Raw genomic sequence first — 17,046 nt, forward strand, 5'->3', positions numbered from 1 at the left:
CCCTTTCCTTCTTATTCTCTCTCTCCCTCTCCTCTCCTCTCCTTCCCCCCTCTCCCTCTCTCTCTCTCCCTCTCCTCTCCTCTCCTCTCCTCTCCTTCCCCCCTCTCCCTCTCTCTCTCTCCCTCTCCTCTCCTTCCCCCCTCTCCCTCTCTCTCTCTCCCTCTCCTCTCCTTCCCCCCTCTCCCTCTCTCTCTCTCCCTATCCTCTCCTTCCCCCCTCTCCCTCTCTCTCTCTCCCCTCACTCTCTCACCCCTTTCCCCCTCTCTATATCCCCCTTCTCTTTTTCACTCTCCCCCTTTCCTCCTTATTCTCTCTCTCTCCCCTTCTCCCCTCTCTCTCTCTCCCTCCCCCTCACCCCCTCTCTCACCCCCTTTCTCTCTCTTTCTCCCCCCTCACTTATTCTCTCTCTCTCTCTCCTCCCCCCTCTCTCTCCCCTTCTCCCCTCTCTCTCCCTCCCCCTCACCCCCCCCCCTCTCTCTCTCTCTTTCTCCCCCCTCACTCTCTCACCCCTTTCCCCCTCTCTATATCCCCCTTCTCTCTTTCACTCTCCCCCTTTCCTCCTTATTCTCTCTCTCTCCCCTCTCTCTCTCTCCCTCCCCCTCACCCCCTCTCTCACCCCCTTTCTCTCTCTTTCTCCCTCCTCACTCTCTCACCCCTTTCCCCCTCTCTATATCCCCCTTCTCTTTTTCACTCTCCCCTTTCCTCCTTATTCTCTCTCTCTCCTCCCCCCCTCTCTCTCCCCTTCTCCCCTCTCTCTCCCTCCCCTCACCCCCTCTCTCACCCCTTTTCTCTCTCTTTCTCCCCCCTCACTCTCTCACCCCTTTCCCCCTCTCTATATCCCCCTTCTCTTTTTCACTCTCCCCCTTTCCTCCTTATGCCGCGTACACACGACCGGACTTTTCGAGGGGCTAGGTCCGACGGACTTTCGGCGGAGTTCTGACGGACTTTCCGAATGAACGGACTTGGCCACACACAATCACACCAAAGTCCGACGGATTCGAACGTATGACCGGACTAGAATAAGGAAGTTCATAGCCAGTAGCCAATAGCTGCCCTCGCGTCGGTTTTTGTCTGTCGGACCAGCATACACACGAGCGGATTTCTCGGTAGGAGCTGGGTCCGGCGGAAAAATTTCAAACACGTTCTATTTCTAAAGTCTGTCGGATTTTTGCAAATCAAAAGTCCGCTGCCGCCCACACACGATCGAATGGTTCGCCGGAATCGTTCCGTCGGACCTTTGATGTCGAAAAGTCCGGTTGCGTGTACGCGGCATTATTCTCTCTCTCTCTCCTCCCCCCTCTCTCTCCCCCTCTCCCCTCTCTCTCTCCCTCCCCCTCACCCCCCTCTCTCTCTTTCTCCCCCCTCACTCTCTCATCACTTTTCCCCTCTATATATCCCCCTTCTCTTTTTCACCCCCTTCCTCCTTATTCTCTCTTTCTCCTCCTCCCCCCTCTCCTTCTCTCTCTCTCTCTCTTTCTCCTCCTCTCCCCCTCTTTCTTTCTCCTCTCTCTCTCTCCCTCTCTCTCGCTCTCTCTCTCTCTCTCCCCCCCCTCTCTCTCTCCTTTTCTCTCCTCCCCCATTGAACACTGTCACCCCTGTTTTTTGCATGTTTCAGACCCAAAAATGTGATTAAGCCCCCCCCCCCACACACACACAATCTCTCCTTGCTGTCTCCTCCAGCCCCTGGTCAGCTCATATGTGCAGATCTGATACAATTCTTACTGAGGCGGGTCACCCAGAATTTTCTGCCCAACCCCCCACACAAAAATAAAATCTCCTGCCTGCCAGGAATTGACTGGCAGAGCCCCATCTGAATTTTATTGTATGAGATGTCAGTTCCTGCCCTCCCTCTCCTTCACAATCATTGTATTGTCCTGAAGATCCCCCAACATGCACACAATACCAGTCTGTTACACAGCGCTGAGCATACAATCAGTCATCGCTTCTCAGCTGATACAAAGTCACCATAAAAGAATATTTACTACATTTTTTACAACTTGATTTTCATTACTGAACTCCAAGCGAGAGACATGTAATGGGCACAGCAGGTGTACAGACCCGAGAACTCTGCACAGGGATGGTGGGAACTTCTCATAATGGGCACAGCGGGTGTACAGACCCTGGAACTCAGCACAGGGATGGTGGGAACCCCTCATAATGGGCACAGCGGGTGTACAGTCCTGGGAACTCAGCACAGGGATGGTGGGAACCCCTCATAATGGGCACAGCAGGTTTACAGACCCGAGAACTCTGCACAGGGATGGTGGGATCCCCTCATAATGGGCACAGCAGGTGTACAGACCAGGGAACTCAGCACAGGGATGGTGGGAACCCCTCATAATGGGCACAGCCAGGGCTGTCTTTAATATTGATTAGACCCTGGGCAAAAATGTTCTTAGGGCCCCCCTCCCCCCCATGCAATTTCGCTCTCCACCTTCTCTGAGACATACAATAAATAGTAGCTAGACTTAAAATCAGTTTACTGTATCAGATCAGTCAGCGATTGCGATTGGTTGCCAGAGGTTACAGCATATCATTACTGCTTACTGACTGGTTGCTAGAGGTTACAGCACTCCTTAAGGCTCACTGATTAGTTGCTAGAGGTTACAGTACATTTCTGCTTGTTGATTGGCTACTAGAGATTGCTGTACAGTAATACTGCTCACTGGTTGCTATAGGTTACAGCACACCTTCTCCTCACTGCAGGGGGGCATGATATACCTATGAATGCTGCCTTTATTTACATATCAATGCAGTTGGCCTCAGCTATATACATATGCATGTCACTGCTATTTACTATGAATGCCAGTATTTACATGTAAACACAGGTCTGCGGGTGAGTCATCTGTACACAACAATAGGGCAGAGCTGGGCAGCATTAGTAGCAGCACAGGACTAAAACTTCAAGGGACAAGGGAATGTAAACTGGGATAGTTGGCAAGTATGAGGCAGCTGCTTTGGGCTCCACAACAATGACAGGGCCCAGGGCAGCTGCCCCTTTTGCCCCGCCTTAAAGACGGCCCTGGGCACAGCAGATGTACAGACCTGGGAACTCAGCACAGGGATGGTGGGAACCCCTCATAATGGGCACAGCGGGTGTACAGACCCAGGAACTCAGCACAGGGATAGTGGGAACCCATCATAATGGGCACAGCAGGTGTGCAGATCTGGGTACTCAGCACAGGGATGGTGGGAACCCCTCATCATGGGCACAGTGGGTGTACAGACCTGGGAACTCAGCACAAGGATGATGGGAACCCCTCATAATGGGCACAGCAGGTGTACAGTCCTGGGAACTCAGCACAAGGATGGTGGGAACCCCTCATAATGGGCACAGCGGGTGTACAGACCTGGGAACTCAGCACAGGGATGGTGGGAACCCCTCATAATGGGCACAGCGGGTGTACAGACCTGGGAACTCAGCACAAGGATGGTGGGAACCCCTCATAATGGGCACAGCGGGTGTACAGACCTGGGAACTCAGCACAAGGATGATGGGAACCCCTCATAATGGGCACAGCAGGTGTACAGACCCGAAAAGTTTGCACAGGGATGGTGGGAATCCTTCTTAATGGGCACAGCGGGTGTACAGACCTGGGAACTCAGCACAGGGATGGTGGGAACCCCTCATAATGGGCACAGCGGGTGTACAGACCTGGGAACTCAGCACAGGGATGGTGGGAACCCCTCATAATGGGCACAGCAGGTGTACAGTCTCGGGAACTCAGCACAAGGATGGTGGGAACCCCTCATAATGGGCACAGCGGGTGTACAGACCTGGGAACTCAGCACAAGGATGATGGGAACCCCTCATAATGGGCACAGCAGGTGTACAGACCCGAAAAGTTTGCACAGGGATGGTGGGAATCCTTCTTAATGGGCACAGCGGGTGTGCAGGCCCGGGAACTCAGCACAGGGATGGTGGAAACCCCTCATAATGGGCACAGCAGGTGTACAGACCCGGGAACTGCTATCAGTACACATGATGACATCATAGAACATGTGACATCCTGCTATCAGTACACATGATGACATCATAGAACATGTGACATCCTGCTATCAGTACAAATGATGACATCATAGAACATGTGACATCCTGCTATCAGTACACATGATGACATCATAGAACATGTGACATCCTGCTATCAGTACACATGATGACATCATAGAACATGTGACATCCTGCTATCAGTACACTTGATGACTTCTCAGCCTCAGCTGCAAATGTTTCATAATGTTAAAGTTTAAAAACAAAACTTCCTCCTTTCTGTTTGTGTATCTTATTTTACCTAAATATTTATATTAAAGTGTCTCCAATCTCAATAACAAGAATCTCATATTTTGCAGTTCTTCTGTGACGATTGTATTTGTTTTCTAGGGTGACAACACTTCAATATGTGGGGCAACACTGCAGATTAGGGTTAGCATGTGTGTCGTGCAGCTCTGGAGTCCTCGGACCGAGGGCGCTATCTGCATGTTCTGTACATGATTGGCTCCCGACTTAATTGGCACTAGTGTGTGTGTGTGGGGGGGGGGGGGGGGGGGGTCATTAGCAGTGCTGGGACAAGGTCATCTAGTGCCCAGGACGAACATGGCAAATCCCCCCCCCCCAAGATGTATAAGCACTATGAACCAGCAAAAAATCCCCCTCCCAAAAATAAATAAATCGACCACTAACGTAATATGCATGCTCACCCCCTAAACCTAAATCCCCCCTCCTCTTATTACAAATTTGTACTCTGCTGATATCCCTCCTCCCAGCACAAATCTTTTCCTGACCCCCCCCCCATCCAGCTCAAATCCTTCCCCCCCATATGCCCCCAGCCCAATCTCCCCCCCCCCCAAAACAATGTCTCCTTACAAGCACAAATCCTCTACCCCTTAAATTTCCCCTGCAAGCACAAATCCCCCCCCAGCCCAAATTCCCCTCCCCCAATATCCCATCATAGCACAAGTACCCCCCCCCCCTTAGCATCCCTACTAGCACAAATACCCCCCACCCACCAAAAAAAAATTCCCCTCTATCGTATTACTTTTATAGCACAAATCCCGCCCCCTAGCACACATCCTCTTCCCCCATCCCCCCTCCCAACACAAATCAACTGAATCCCCACTCCTAGCACACGTCCCTAAATTTCCCCTCCTAGAACAATTCTTACCCCATGCTACTCCCCCAATCCCCCCTCCCCCTAGTTTCCTTGTGGTGCCTCTTCCCACCTCACATGATACCATAGTGCCCAGGTAAGCCGCCCCTCCTGCCTACCCCTTGTCCCAGCCCTGGTCATTAAATTGTAAGCTCCTTTAGAGCATGGACTGATGTTGATAGATCGACTTGTGTACAACCAGGCTGCCCATACATGGGTCAAAATTACACACAATGGCTTCTCATTGCAGCCCCGGCCATCATCTAGGGGACTATTCCTTTACCTTCTTGGCATTGGCCGCCTCAATTTACTTCCATAATCTCCTTGTTTCCGTGTTCTGTTACATTGTAGCGGCTCCGTTACTGACATGTCAGCGGATCACCATGACTGAGGTCTTTTCCGCCACCTCGTACACCCGGGTAGAGGAGCTGACACTTCCTTTGCATTTCTTGTGGTTTCCTCTATGCTCGATGTATGCGCATCACAACTTCCCGTCTGAACTTATCAGTAACACCAGTGCACAGGAGGGGAGAGGTCCCCGAAAAACATCAAACAAGGTAAGTGAGCGTCAGAGGTGACAACCTTCCTGATTCAATGTAAGGGACGAGGCCGGGGGGGGGGGGGGGGGCAGTCATCTGGATTGAAAGGATGACGATTCACATTGCCGCCAAGCCTGGGAAAAAGGATCTTTATTGTTTACAAAAGTGACAGTTATTTTCAGTCCAATGAGATTTCAAAATGACAGTCACATGGCTGAACATAACGATCCTTATCCCATCGCTCCCAACTGTCCCTTATATTTCGAGGGACCGTCCCTGATTTGGAGCAATGTCCCCCTTTCCTCTTCATTTGTCCCTCATTTTGGTCTGATCCGTATACCCTGTTTCCCCCCGAAAATAAGACCTAGCGTGATTGTCGGTGATGGCTGCAATATAAGCCCTGCCCCTCAAATAAGCCCTACCCCCGTTTTCCCTTAAAATAAGCCCTACCCTGAAAATAAGACCTACAAGGACTTTAACTAGGGCTTATTTGGGGGGTAGGGCTTATATTGCAGCCATCATCGACAAGCACACTAGGTCTTATTTTCGGGGGGAAACAGGGTAGTTGTGTATAAAATGCACTTTTTATCTTTCAAAAAGTGTTTCCCAGCGCTAAACCTTTCACTCAATTCCTAAATTGCTGCATTTGTGAATTTTAAAAGCCAAAATAAAGCAATAGTAGTGGTAAAAAATAAAGCCCTTGTGGAATTTAATTAACCTTTATTTAATGGGTTACTTCTCCCTTAAGGGGGTGTGGCAGGGGCGTGTCCTACCCCATTTCCCCGAAAATAAGACCTAGCGTGATTGTCGATGATGGCAGCAATATAAGCCCTACCCCCCCCCCCCCCCAAATAAGCTCTATCCTGTTTCCCCTCGAAAATAAGCCCTACCCTGAAAATAAGATCTACAAGGACTTTAATGCTTATTTGGGGGGTAGGGCTTATATTGCAGCCATCACTGATAATCATGCTAGGTCTTATTTTCGGGGAAACGGGGTAGGACACGCCCCCTGCCACACCCCCTTAAGGGAGAAGTAAACCCATTAAAAAAGGTTCATTCAATTCCACAAGGGCTTTTTTTTTTTTTAAATCACTACTATTGCTTTATTTTGGCTTTTAAAATTTACAAATGCCGCAATTTAGGGAATTTAGGGGATTTTCGGGGAAACAGGGTATACCTACATACAGTAAAACCTTGGTTTGAGAGCGTTTTGCAAGACAAACAAAATTTTAAAATAAATTTTGACTTGATATACAAGGGATGTCTTGATATACAAGTAGCGTCACGTCATAACTGAGTATAAAAGAGAAGAGAGGCGCCTCTTATGCCGCGTACACACGATCGGAAATTCGGCCAGCATAAGACCGATGAGAGCTTTTGGTTGGAAAATGCGACCGTGTGTACGCTCCATCGGTCTTTTGCTGGCCGAATTCCAGCCAGCAAAAGACTGAGAGCAGGTTATCAATGTTTCGGTCGGAAAACCGAAAATCCGATCGTCTGTAGCAATTCCGACGTGCAAAAATTCCTACGCATGCTCGGAAACAATTTGACGCATGCTCAGAAGCATTGAACTTCATTTTCTCGGCTCGTCGTAGTGTTGTACGTCACCGCGTTCTTGACGGTCGAAATAAACTTTTGTGTGACCGCGTGTATGCAAGCCAAGCTTGAGCGGAATTCCGTCGGAAAAGCCATCTAAGATTTTTCTGATGGAGAATCTGCTCGTGTGTACGGGGCATAAGTGTAGCAATATGGTTACTTTTAATGAAGATACATTTAGCAACATATTTGCTACACTTAGAGGCGCCTCTCTTCTCTTTTATAATCTGGAGCTCCTGCTGGATCTTTCTTCTAATCCCCTTGTGGAGGCTTCCATGTGTGGATGGACATTTTATGGTTACACAACCTGATCACATCGCTATAATCTTTTTATATGGACTATAAACTGGAGGACCTATGAATAATAATATGGTTGTGGAACCAATCATTTGAGTTTCCATTATTTCTTATGGGGAAATTGGCTTTGATATACAAGTGCCTTGTATTACAAGCATGTTTCTGGAAAGAATTATGTTCGCAATCCAAGGCCCCATACCCCCCAACATTTTGAGATGGGAATGAGGGACACCTAGCAGTAAAATTATGCAGGCATAGGACACACCCCCCTTGCCACGCCCCCTTAAAGGAGAATTTTACAAAAAAAACAAGATTGGTTAAACCCACAAGTGCTTTTTTTTTTTTTTTTACTACTACTATCCCTTTATATTGGCTTTTGGAATTTACAAACGCAGCAATTTAGAAATCAGATGAAAGGTTTTGCGCTGGAAAATGCTTTTTGATAGATAAAAAGTGCATTTTATATACAACTATATGGATCAGACCAACATGAGGGACAAATGAGGAGGAAAGAGGGACAGAGGGACACTGCTCGAAATCAGGGACAGTTGGGAGCTATGTGACCCTGACATAGAGCTTAGCGAATTGACATCTTACAAGGCCTCATGCACACTGGGCTGGCTTTTATAGACGTTCAACTTTTTTTTTCCCAGGGGGACCTGTAAATGCACCTCTATGTGGTAGAGCCTAAGGGGTTGATTTACTAAAACTGGAGAGTGCAAAATCTGGAGCAGATCTGCATGGTAGCCAATCAGCTTCTAACTTCAGCTTGTTCAATTAAAGTGGTTGTAAAGACCCACGGTTCGTTTTATGCATGAAAGTAAAAAAACTTTCTATGTGCAGCAGCCTGCCCTAAGACTTACCTGAGCCCCCCTCTCGATCCAGCAATGAACCATGAGAACCTTGCCTCTCCAGGTACTCGCACTCCTGAATGGCTTTGGGCAGCTGCGGGAGCCATTGGCTCTTCCTGCTGTCAATCACGGCCAGTGAGACAATCAGGAGATGGAGTGGGCAGGGACAAGCCTCCATGTGTGAAGCTGCTTGCTATGGGGTCACTTGACAGGAGGGGGGAGCCAGGTGCACAGACGAGGGGCCTGAGAAGAGGAGGATCGGGGCTACTTTGTGCAAAATCATTACAGAGAGCAGGTACGTATAACAAGGCTTTAAAGTGTAAGATCACCTTTACAGAAAAATCTGTAAGGTGAACTTACACAGGAGCCCCTCCTCTTCACCACCGCTCCCCCCCCCACCCTTCTGAAGGGGTACATGTAGGAGATTAAGATCCAGGGATTTCTAAGCCCCGGAGCCATGAGGCGGCTATACCGGGGGTCTGAACGGGAGATCGATGCGCTGCAGGTCAACGGAACATAAAATCCCAATAAAATGCATTTACGTTTTTGGTTGTAAAAATGACAAAATGTGGAAATTTTAAGGGGTATGAATACTTTTTCAAGGCACGGGATATTACCCAAAGTATTGGGACGCCTGCCTTTACACGCACATGAACTTTAATGGCATCCCGGTCTTAGTCCGTAGGGTACAATATTGAGTTGGCCCCGCCCTTTGCAGCTACAACAGCTTCACCTCTTCTGGGAAGGCCGTCCACAAGGTTTAGGAGATGTGTCTATGGGAACTTTTGACCATTCTTCCAGAAGAGCATTTGTGAGGTCAAACACTGATGTTGGTCAAGAAGGCCTGGCTCGCAGTCTCCGCTCTCATTCGTCCCCAAAGATGTTCTGTCAGGTTAAAGCGGTTCTTCACCCTAAAGGGGAAGTTCCGCTAATCTTATCCCTCCCCCCCTCCGGTGCCACAATCGGCACCTTTCAGGGGGGAGGGGGGTGCAGTTACCTGGATAATCCAGGTAACTGCACCCACTTCCGGCCAGACCGCCGCAGACCCCCGCAGACGCTCCGCCCCCCCCCCCCCCCCGTTGTGTTCTGGGAAACACACAGTTCCCAGAGACACAGCGGGGGACCATAAGAGACGCGCAGCGCGACTCGCGCATGCGCAGTAGGGAACCGGGCAGTGAAGCCGTCATGTTTCACTTCCCGATTCCCTGACAGAGGATGGCGGCGGTGGCAGCAGCGAGACGAGCGATCGCTCGTCATCTGCCGCCGACATCGCTGGAACCTGGGACAGGTAAGTGTGATTTTATTAAAAGTCAGCAGCTGCAATATTAGTAGCTGCTGGCTTTTAATATTTTTTTTTTAGGTGCAGCTCCTCTTTAAGGTCAGGACTCTGTAGGCCAGTCAAGTTCTTCCACCCTAAGCTCGCTCATCCATGTCTGTATGGACCTTGGGCAGGTCATCACTTGTGCAGGCAGGGCCAGGACAAGGGGTGGGCAGGAGGGACGGCTGCCCTGGCCGCGCTGGTATCATGTGAGGTGGTGGAGAGTTCCTACCTACAAGCTGAAAGGAGTAGTGACAGCAGCTTCACTACTCCTGTCAGCTTAGCATTGGAGAAGACAGGCCAGATCTGGACAGAGCCTGGAGGAGGTGCAGGTTTTGCTCTCTCTCGTCTGCCACTGCAGTTCTCTGGGATCGGGACTGCCAGATCGCCACTGCGTATTGTTATTTTACCCAACCCCATCTCCTCCCAGCAAAGAATGTGGGCATAGGGCGGGTAAGCAGACACCACACAGTGGCAATCTGAAAGGAGTAGGAACGGGTCACGCTGAGCTTTCTGAATCGTCCCGCTGTCTTCTGAGACCTGTGCAGGGGGGAAGGAGGAGGGGCCAGAAATGTTGTAGATCAAAATTAATAGCCATGGTTTTGGAATGGGATGTCCAACAAGCTCATATCAGAGTGATGGTCAGAGGTCCACAAACTTTTGCCCATATAGGAAGGTAATAGAAACTACTTACAAAGTTGACAGCTTTACCATCCTGCTTAGGATTTTTTGGTAGACTGTGATAATAATATATGTATGTAACTTTGCACACAGGATATAGACACAAGTTTGTGAAATGAATGACAAGCCACCAGAGGAATGGAACACTGGAGCAAGAACAAGGAAGACAAAGGCCAAGTATAGTGACCTCCGAGACAACCCGATCCCTTTGAGAGAGAAGCGGAGCATGAGGTAGGTGGTTCATATGGGCATGGTCATTATTTCTAATAGAGGTCTGATGGACATCACAAACATTTTACTGCTTTAACCCTGGCAGGGAACCTATTAGGGAGCCAACAGTGCAAAGTAAAGTGTTTTAGGTGGTGTTGGGTAGATTTCCTCTTGCTTAGGTATCTCTTTATGCCAAAATGTTCTTCATTAAGGCTATGGATATTTAAGACTAAAGTAAAGGATATTTCTTCCCCATGCTGCCTTTTTACTGTATTGTTACCTTATCTGGTTGACTTCAAAGTCTTTACAGAAGTAGAAGGGGGGCTGCCTAATAGTTATCTGGTCCTATATGCCTCTTTGTGTCCTTAGAGAATCTAGTCCTTTAAGCATCTGGTCCCATATGACTCTTCATGTTGAGCGGGTAAATGGAATCGCCATTTATTTATAAACAATTTTGTCATGTTATCAAAAACATGTATTCTGATTAAGCAAGTGTATTTGTTTCAAATGTTCAGGATGTGTTTGTATAGCTGTCTTGATAGTGTCCAAATGCCATTCACACCTCCAGCTGTGAATGGGCATTTTCCCAGAGAATCTGGAAGTGACACCTAGGTGCGAAGTGACCATCCCTTTGTGAATATAAATACAATTACAACTTGATTAGGCCTTCAAAGAGGCTCACAAGACATCCACCCCCTTTTAGAGTGTATAAATGTAGTCAGGCTCCCAGCTTTAGTTAGAACAATATATTTGAATGTATACCATGTACTATACAAAGTTGTTCTCCCTGCCTATGGCTAAAACCATAGGCTTGTATATTAAAACACATCATCTTGAATTCGGCTTCAGCAGTCAACGTTACTGAAAGCCCTTAAGTTCTGGGTTTTCCCTATCAGGAGTATTGTCCTGCTACTCCTCCTGCTTTTCAAGAGAGACCCTTGGAACTCTAATGCCCGGTTCATCCAACCTCCTGTCTGCAGTGACCCCAGTCTTTAGACCTTCATTGGCCACAGGCTGCCCGGGCTTTGTGTGGAGCACCCAGCTATCTCCAATTAGTCTCACACCTGTTCAGGAACCCCCTTTACTGTAAAAACGACTCTCCCTCTGTCACTATTGGCATTTTTGCACAGTGAGGTGACAGATCATGCAACTGTCTCAGTCAGGGGCGGACTGACCATTTGGGCACTGCTGGAGGGCCCCATGCCACTAAGGGTGCCCCATCAGGTTTGCCAGCCTCAATAAAACCAGGGACAGTATGTAAAAATCTGTGTTTTTAAAAAAAATCCCAAGATTATAGCTGCCCCGCCTCTCCAGTACCTTTTCAGTGTGTGTATGTGAATTGTCTTTGTGTGTATATTGTGTGTCTGTGTGTGTATACTGTATGTGTGTGTTAGAATACTGTGTGGCCCCATAATCTCTTGCCCGGGGCCCTATAATCTCCTATTGCCCGAGGGCCCCATAATCTTCTCCTATTGCCCGGGGGCCCCATGAGTTGTCAGTCCGCCCCTGGTCTCAGTGCATGTTTGGCAGTGTCTGAGGATCTTGGCCAAGGTGTCAAAATAAAGTACCAGAAAGGTGACTGTCACTTGGGTGTGAACAGTTTCTGTACTGTAAGGAGGGGAAATGAAACCGAAAAACTCAATGGTAAAGGAAGTTTGTGCTTTACCCTGGCCAGGCTGCTTAAGATCTGTATCTTAGGCTCCTCTACCCCTGGTAAGTGTTTAAGAGATCATGGTGATCTAATTCACCTAACCTGGAGGTGTCCGAAACTGCATGTTCAATGGGAGTATTGAACACCATAAATTTAGTGTTCCAGACCCTATACCACTAGACAATAAACCCTGCCTTCTGGGCATTTTGAATGACTTTCAATTACAAGCGTCCGCATGTGAGGCGGTTGCTGAAACTCTCTTTCAAGCCAGAAGAGTAATACTTACAAAATGGAAGTCTACCGACTCCCCTTCCCACAAAGAATGGTTACAAAGTACGGGAGAAACCCTTAGCCCTTGTATACACGGTCGGAGATTCCGACAACCAAATCCGTCGGAGTAATTCAGACGGATTAATTCCGGAAGAGGTCCGGAAGTGATGTTGCATACACACGGTCAGACAAAGTTGTCGGAAAATCCAATTGTACAGAACGTGATGACGTTATTTCGTTACGACGGGACTACGTTCAGGCTAGTAGCCAATAGCTTTGGTCTAGGAATATGATCTGAGCATGCGTGGCACTTTTTCCATCGGAGTATGTCCGATCGGAGCATTTTGTCGGAAAATTTTACCGGCAAGTTGGAAAAGTTGGTCCGTCGGATACTCCGACGGAAACAGTCCGATGGAGACCGCACACAGTCGGAATATCCGACAAAACGGTCCGATAGGAAACATTCCGTCGGAATCTCCGACCGTGTGTACAAGGGCTTAGATCAGTGATTCTCAACCAGGGTTCCTCCAGAGGTTGTAGGGGTTCCTTCAGCTTTGGGCCATTTCTGCCTCTCAGATAAGTTCCCACCAACACCATTGACCTTTTTAACTATCTTTAAGGAGGTAATTCTTCCCAATGACCACAAGTGTAAGGACCATTCCTCCCATTGACCATCACACTAATGTATCATGAGTTGTAGATTTCTCATTTTTAGCAGGGGGTTCCCCCCGAGACCGGAGAACTATTTCAAGGGTTCCTCTGTGTTGAAAAGGTTGAGAAAGGCTGCCTTGGATTATCCATACTGTATATCAGCATAGGGGGCGACCCCATAAATTTAATAACCTATGGGGTCCATGGCTGGACACTCCAGGCCTGAGCCCGGTAGAATTAGTGATGGATTGGCCACTTATTATTATTATTATACAGGATTTATATTACTTTATTATTTATACTTATAGGCTAGGTTAGGTCCCTTCGTTTACTGTTTGTTGTCATACGATTGAAGGCTGGTGCCTAAGATAGGAAGTATGTCCCTGAGTGTATCTAATAAGATAAGGATAGTAATGTTCCTTTTTTGGGGTTTTTCAGGTTTGTATTGCTGTTTCAATTAATGATATTATGTATGACACTAAATATAGATGCCTGGGGTGTATGTGGCGCTGGCTTGAAAGCTTTAACCCTTTGAGGACCAAGGGACGTATTTGTCCAATGTTTTTATTTGCCTGTATCATCTGATTAAGAACTTAAAATACTTCTTTTTTTTTTTTTTTTGGTTTGAGTCAAAATATTAGTTCTTATCAACAAATGGATCTAGCTTTTTGCCAGTTATTTCATAAAATGGCTTATGCCGCGTACACACGACCGGACTTTTCGAGGGACTAGGTCCGACAGACTTTAGACGGATTTCTGACGGAGTTCTGACAGAGTTCTGACGGACTTTCCGAATGAACGGACTTGGCCACACACAATCACACCAAAGTCCGACGGATTCGACCGTGATGACGTACGACCGGACTAGAATAAGGAAGTTCATAGCCAGTAGCCAATAGCTGCCCTCGCGTCGGTTTTTGTCCGTCGGACCTGCATACACACGAGCGGATTTCTCGGTAGGAACTGGGTCCGGCGGAGTTCCGTCGGAAAAATTTGAAACATGTTCCATTTCTAAAGTCTGTCGGATTTTTGCAATTCAAAAGTCCGCTGCAGCCCACACACGATCGAATTCCGTTGGACCTTTGATGTCGAAAAGTCCGCTCGTGTGTACGGGGCATAAGTTACAGCAACTGAAGTGTACGAACTTACTAAACTGTACGAAAATAGAAATCGCTTCTTTTTTTTTTTTTTTCCATAAAAAGTAACCTAAATAGTCAGATCTTATTGGATCATAATTCCTCCCCCAAAAATGACACAAGTGTGGAAATGGTTTTATTTATTGTTCAAATACATTCTTAACCACTTCAATACAGGGCACTTTCGCCCCCTTCCTTCCCAGCCCAATTTTCAGCTTTCAGCGCTCTAGCGCTTTCAGTGACAATTGCGCGGTCATGCTACTCTGTACCCAAATGAAATTTTTATCATTTTGTTCGCACAAATAGAGCTTTATTTTGGTGGTATTTATTCACGACTCCGTTTTTTATTTTTTGCGATATAAGCGCAAAAATGCGGAAATTTGGAAAAAAAAAACTATTTTCTTTTTTCTACTTCAATAAAAATCCAATAAAATCAAATTTTGTCATAAATTTAAGCCAAAATGTATTCTGCTACATGTTTTTGGTAAAAAAAAATCCGTTAAGTGTATAATAATTGGTTTGTGTGATCACGGACATATGTACGCAAATGATCATGTACATATGTGTGCAGGTGATCACGTACATATGTGTGCAGATAATCATTGGGACATGTGATTTTAGTGGGACATATGTGGGGGACATGTTTTTATTATTAGGGACATGTGTTTTTATTATTTGGGGACATGTATGTTTTGGGGACATGTGTGGGGACATTGTGTTTATACTGTGTGATGTGTTTACTGTGTGGTGTGTTTACTGTGTACACTAGACTGGTGATCAGTGAGTAAAAAGCTGTAAAAAGCAGCCCATACTCACTGATCAGCAGCCGGCTGCAGCGATCTGCTCTCCTCTCCACAGCGATGACTTCTGTGTGAGGAGAGGAGGAGCCGATTGCCTAGCAACCGGCTGTTTGTTTACATCACATGACGGCCGTGATTGGACACGGCCGTCATGTGATCAGGAGGGCCAATCACAGAGCCCTCCTGCCGATCTGAGATGCGCCGTGTCCGGGTGACACGGGCGCATCGGGATCGCGCCGCTGCGCGGGCGCGCGCGCGCGCGATCCCGCTACTCCTGAATGACGTTCCTGAACGTCATATCAGGAGTAGGCGGCTCCCACCCGGCCGTATATGTGCATTGGCCGGGTGGGAAGTGGTTAAAGTGGAGGGCCACCCTAAAAAAAAAAAAAAAAAAAAGAGCATTAATATTCTTAAAAAAATGTAAAAAAAAAAACATTTGAAAAAAAAATATATTTTTTACCTTGCCAGAAATCCCTGTTGCTAGGCAGTCTTCATAATCTGTACAATATTCCTTATCTAAACAATAGAAAAAGCAGCGCTGAATATAAATCCACACCAGTGAATTCAAAAATATTAAAGATGATAGACCCAGTCCAGTGAACATGAATTACTAAATGTTACTACACTGTGCAAGCCCTGCCCCGAGCATAGAGAAAATTAATAGTTTGTATTGAAATTAATTAACACAAATTATTATATAGTGCATATCACCAGATGAATAGTGATAACAAATATATACGATCTGTTGAAAAAAAAAAAAAAAAAAAAAACAAATATCCTGTGACTAAATATTATTCAACACTAAAAAGTAAATAAACAAATAACGAGAATCAAATGAATTGTTTCAAGTTCTATCAAACAATGTCCACTTCCTAAAAACATTGTTACCAACACCACTGTGAAAAGCTCCTGAGAATATAATGTATCCCAGTAACATCATAGTCCATACGTTGAATCTTCAGATCATAATCCAAATAATGGAATAGTGAAAAAAACGTTTAACCAGTGTCTCTTGAATAAACAGCAGATTACATCTACACTCCTCCACCACACCGCTCTAGATGTGACTCCTCTCCCCTTATGTGATTACACTCACCCGCTGTATATGCCTCACACTTTCGTGTTTGGCTGGATGTGCTTTTTCCCTTTACAGGGTTTAAATGGGGTATCCAGGTTTCCACTCCAGAATGCAGGGTTAGTACCATGGCTGTTCTCATAGACGCCACGGATGTTTAAATATAATATAGTCTTCATAATCTGCCTTCTTCCTGCTCCTCGGTGAGCTTCGGTCTTCTCCCCTCCTCCGTGTTGTCTTCTGGGTAATGGGGGCGCGCTGTGTTCTGGGAACTGTGTGTTCCCTAACACAGCGCATCCCATTCACAAAGCGCCAGGCTACTCGCGCATGTGCAGTAGGAAGCGGGCAGTGAAGCCGCAAGGCTCCACTGCCTGTTCCCCTTAGTGAGTATGGCGGGGCTGGGACCCGAGAGCCGACATTGCGGGCGCCCTGGAAAGGTAAGTCTCCTTATTAAAAGTCAGCAGCTACTTTTTTTTTTTTAGCTGGTGACTTTAAAAAAAAAAATTTTTACAGCTGAAACACCGCTTTAAAGGGAAAAAATTTTTTTATTTTTATATTGATGATGGTAATGTTATGGTTCTCAAAGGGTTAAATGTATATTGCTTTTGTGTTTCCTGTTTTGTTTCTTTTCTGATGTTAAAAAAAAAAAAGAAAAGAAAAAAAGGAAGTGTGTGCAACTATCGTGTATGTGTGTGTGTTTATATATATATATGCAAAATATCTTTACTTATGTTCGTGTAGCATGTGAACAGTGACTAAATACATACAGAACACGGGATTACCAGGTAATGAAAGATGTGCAGTTATTGCAGAAACAATTCATTAAG

At 46.7% G+C, this 17,046-nt stretch overlaps 2 protein-coding genes across 3 annotated transcripts in view; one reads left to right on the plus strand and one right to left on the minus strand.

The window, feature by feature from the left end:
• TMC6 (transmembrane channel like 6) overlaps positions 1–5,572 on the minus strand; it is a 54,794-nt gene extending 49,222 nt beyond the window's left edge. The window contains exon 1 of the mRNA XM_077458644.1: positions 5,428–5,572. The gene's annotated coding sequence lies outside the window, so the exon portion shown is untranslated. The remainder of the gene's footprint in view (positions 1–5,427) is intronic.
• The window catches only part of TMC8 (transmembrane channel like 8), a 58,593-nt gene continuing 47,105 nt past the window's right edge, over positions 5,559–17,046 (plus strand). For both annotated transcript variants that reach the window (XM_077458645.1, XM_077458646.1), the window contains exons 1-2: positions 5,559–5,701; positions 10,520–10,657. In XM_077458645.1, the coding sequence (XP_077314771.1) occupies positions 10,542–10,657 (116 nt within the window). In that variant the 5' untranslated portion in view covers positions 5,559–5,701; positions 10,520–10,541. The remainder of the gene's footprint in view (positions 5,702–10,519; positions 10,658–17,046) is intronic.

This window comes from Lithobates pipiens, unplaced genomic scaffold (assembly GCF_037356315.1).
Source record: "Lithobates pipiens isolate NorthernLeopardFrog02 unplaced genomic scaffold, aLitPip1_a1.2 Scaffold_28, whole genome shotgun sequence".
NCBI lineage: Eukaryota > Metazoa > Chordata > Amphibia > Anura > Ranidae > Lithobates > Lithobates pipiens.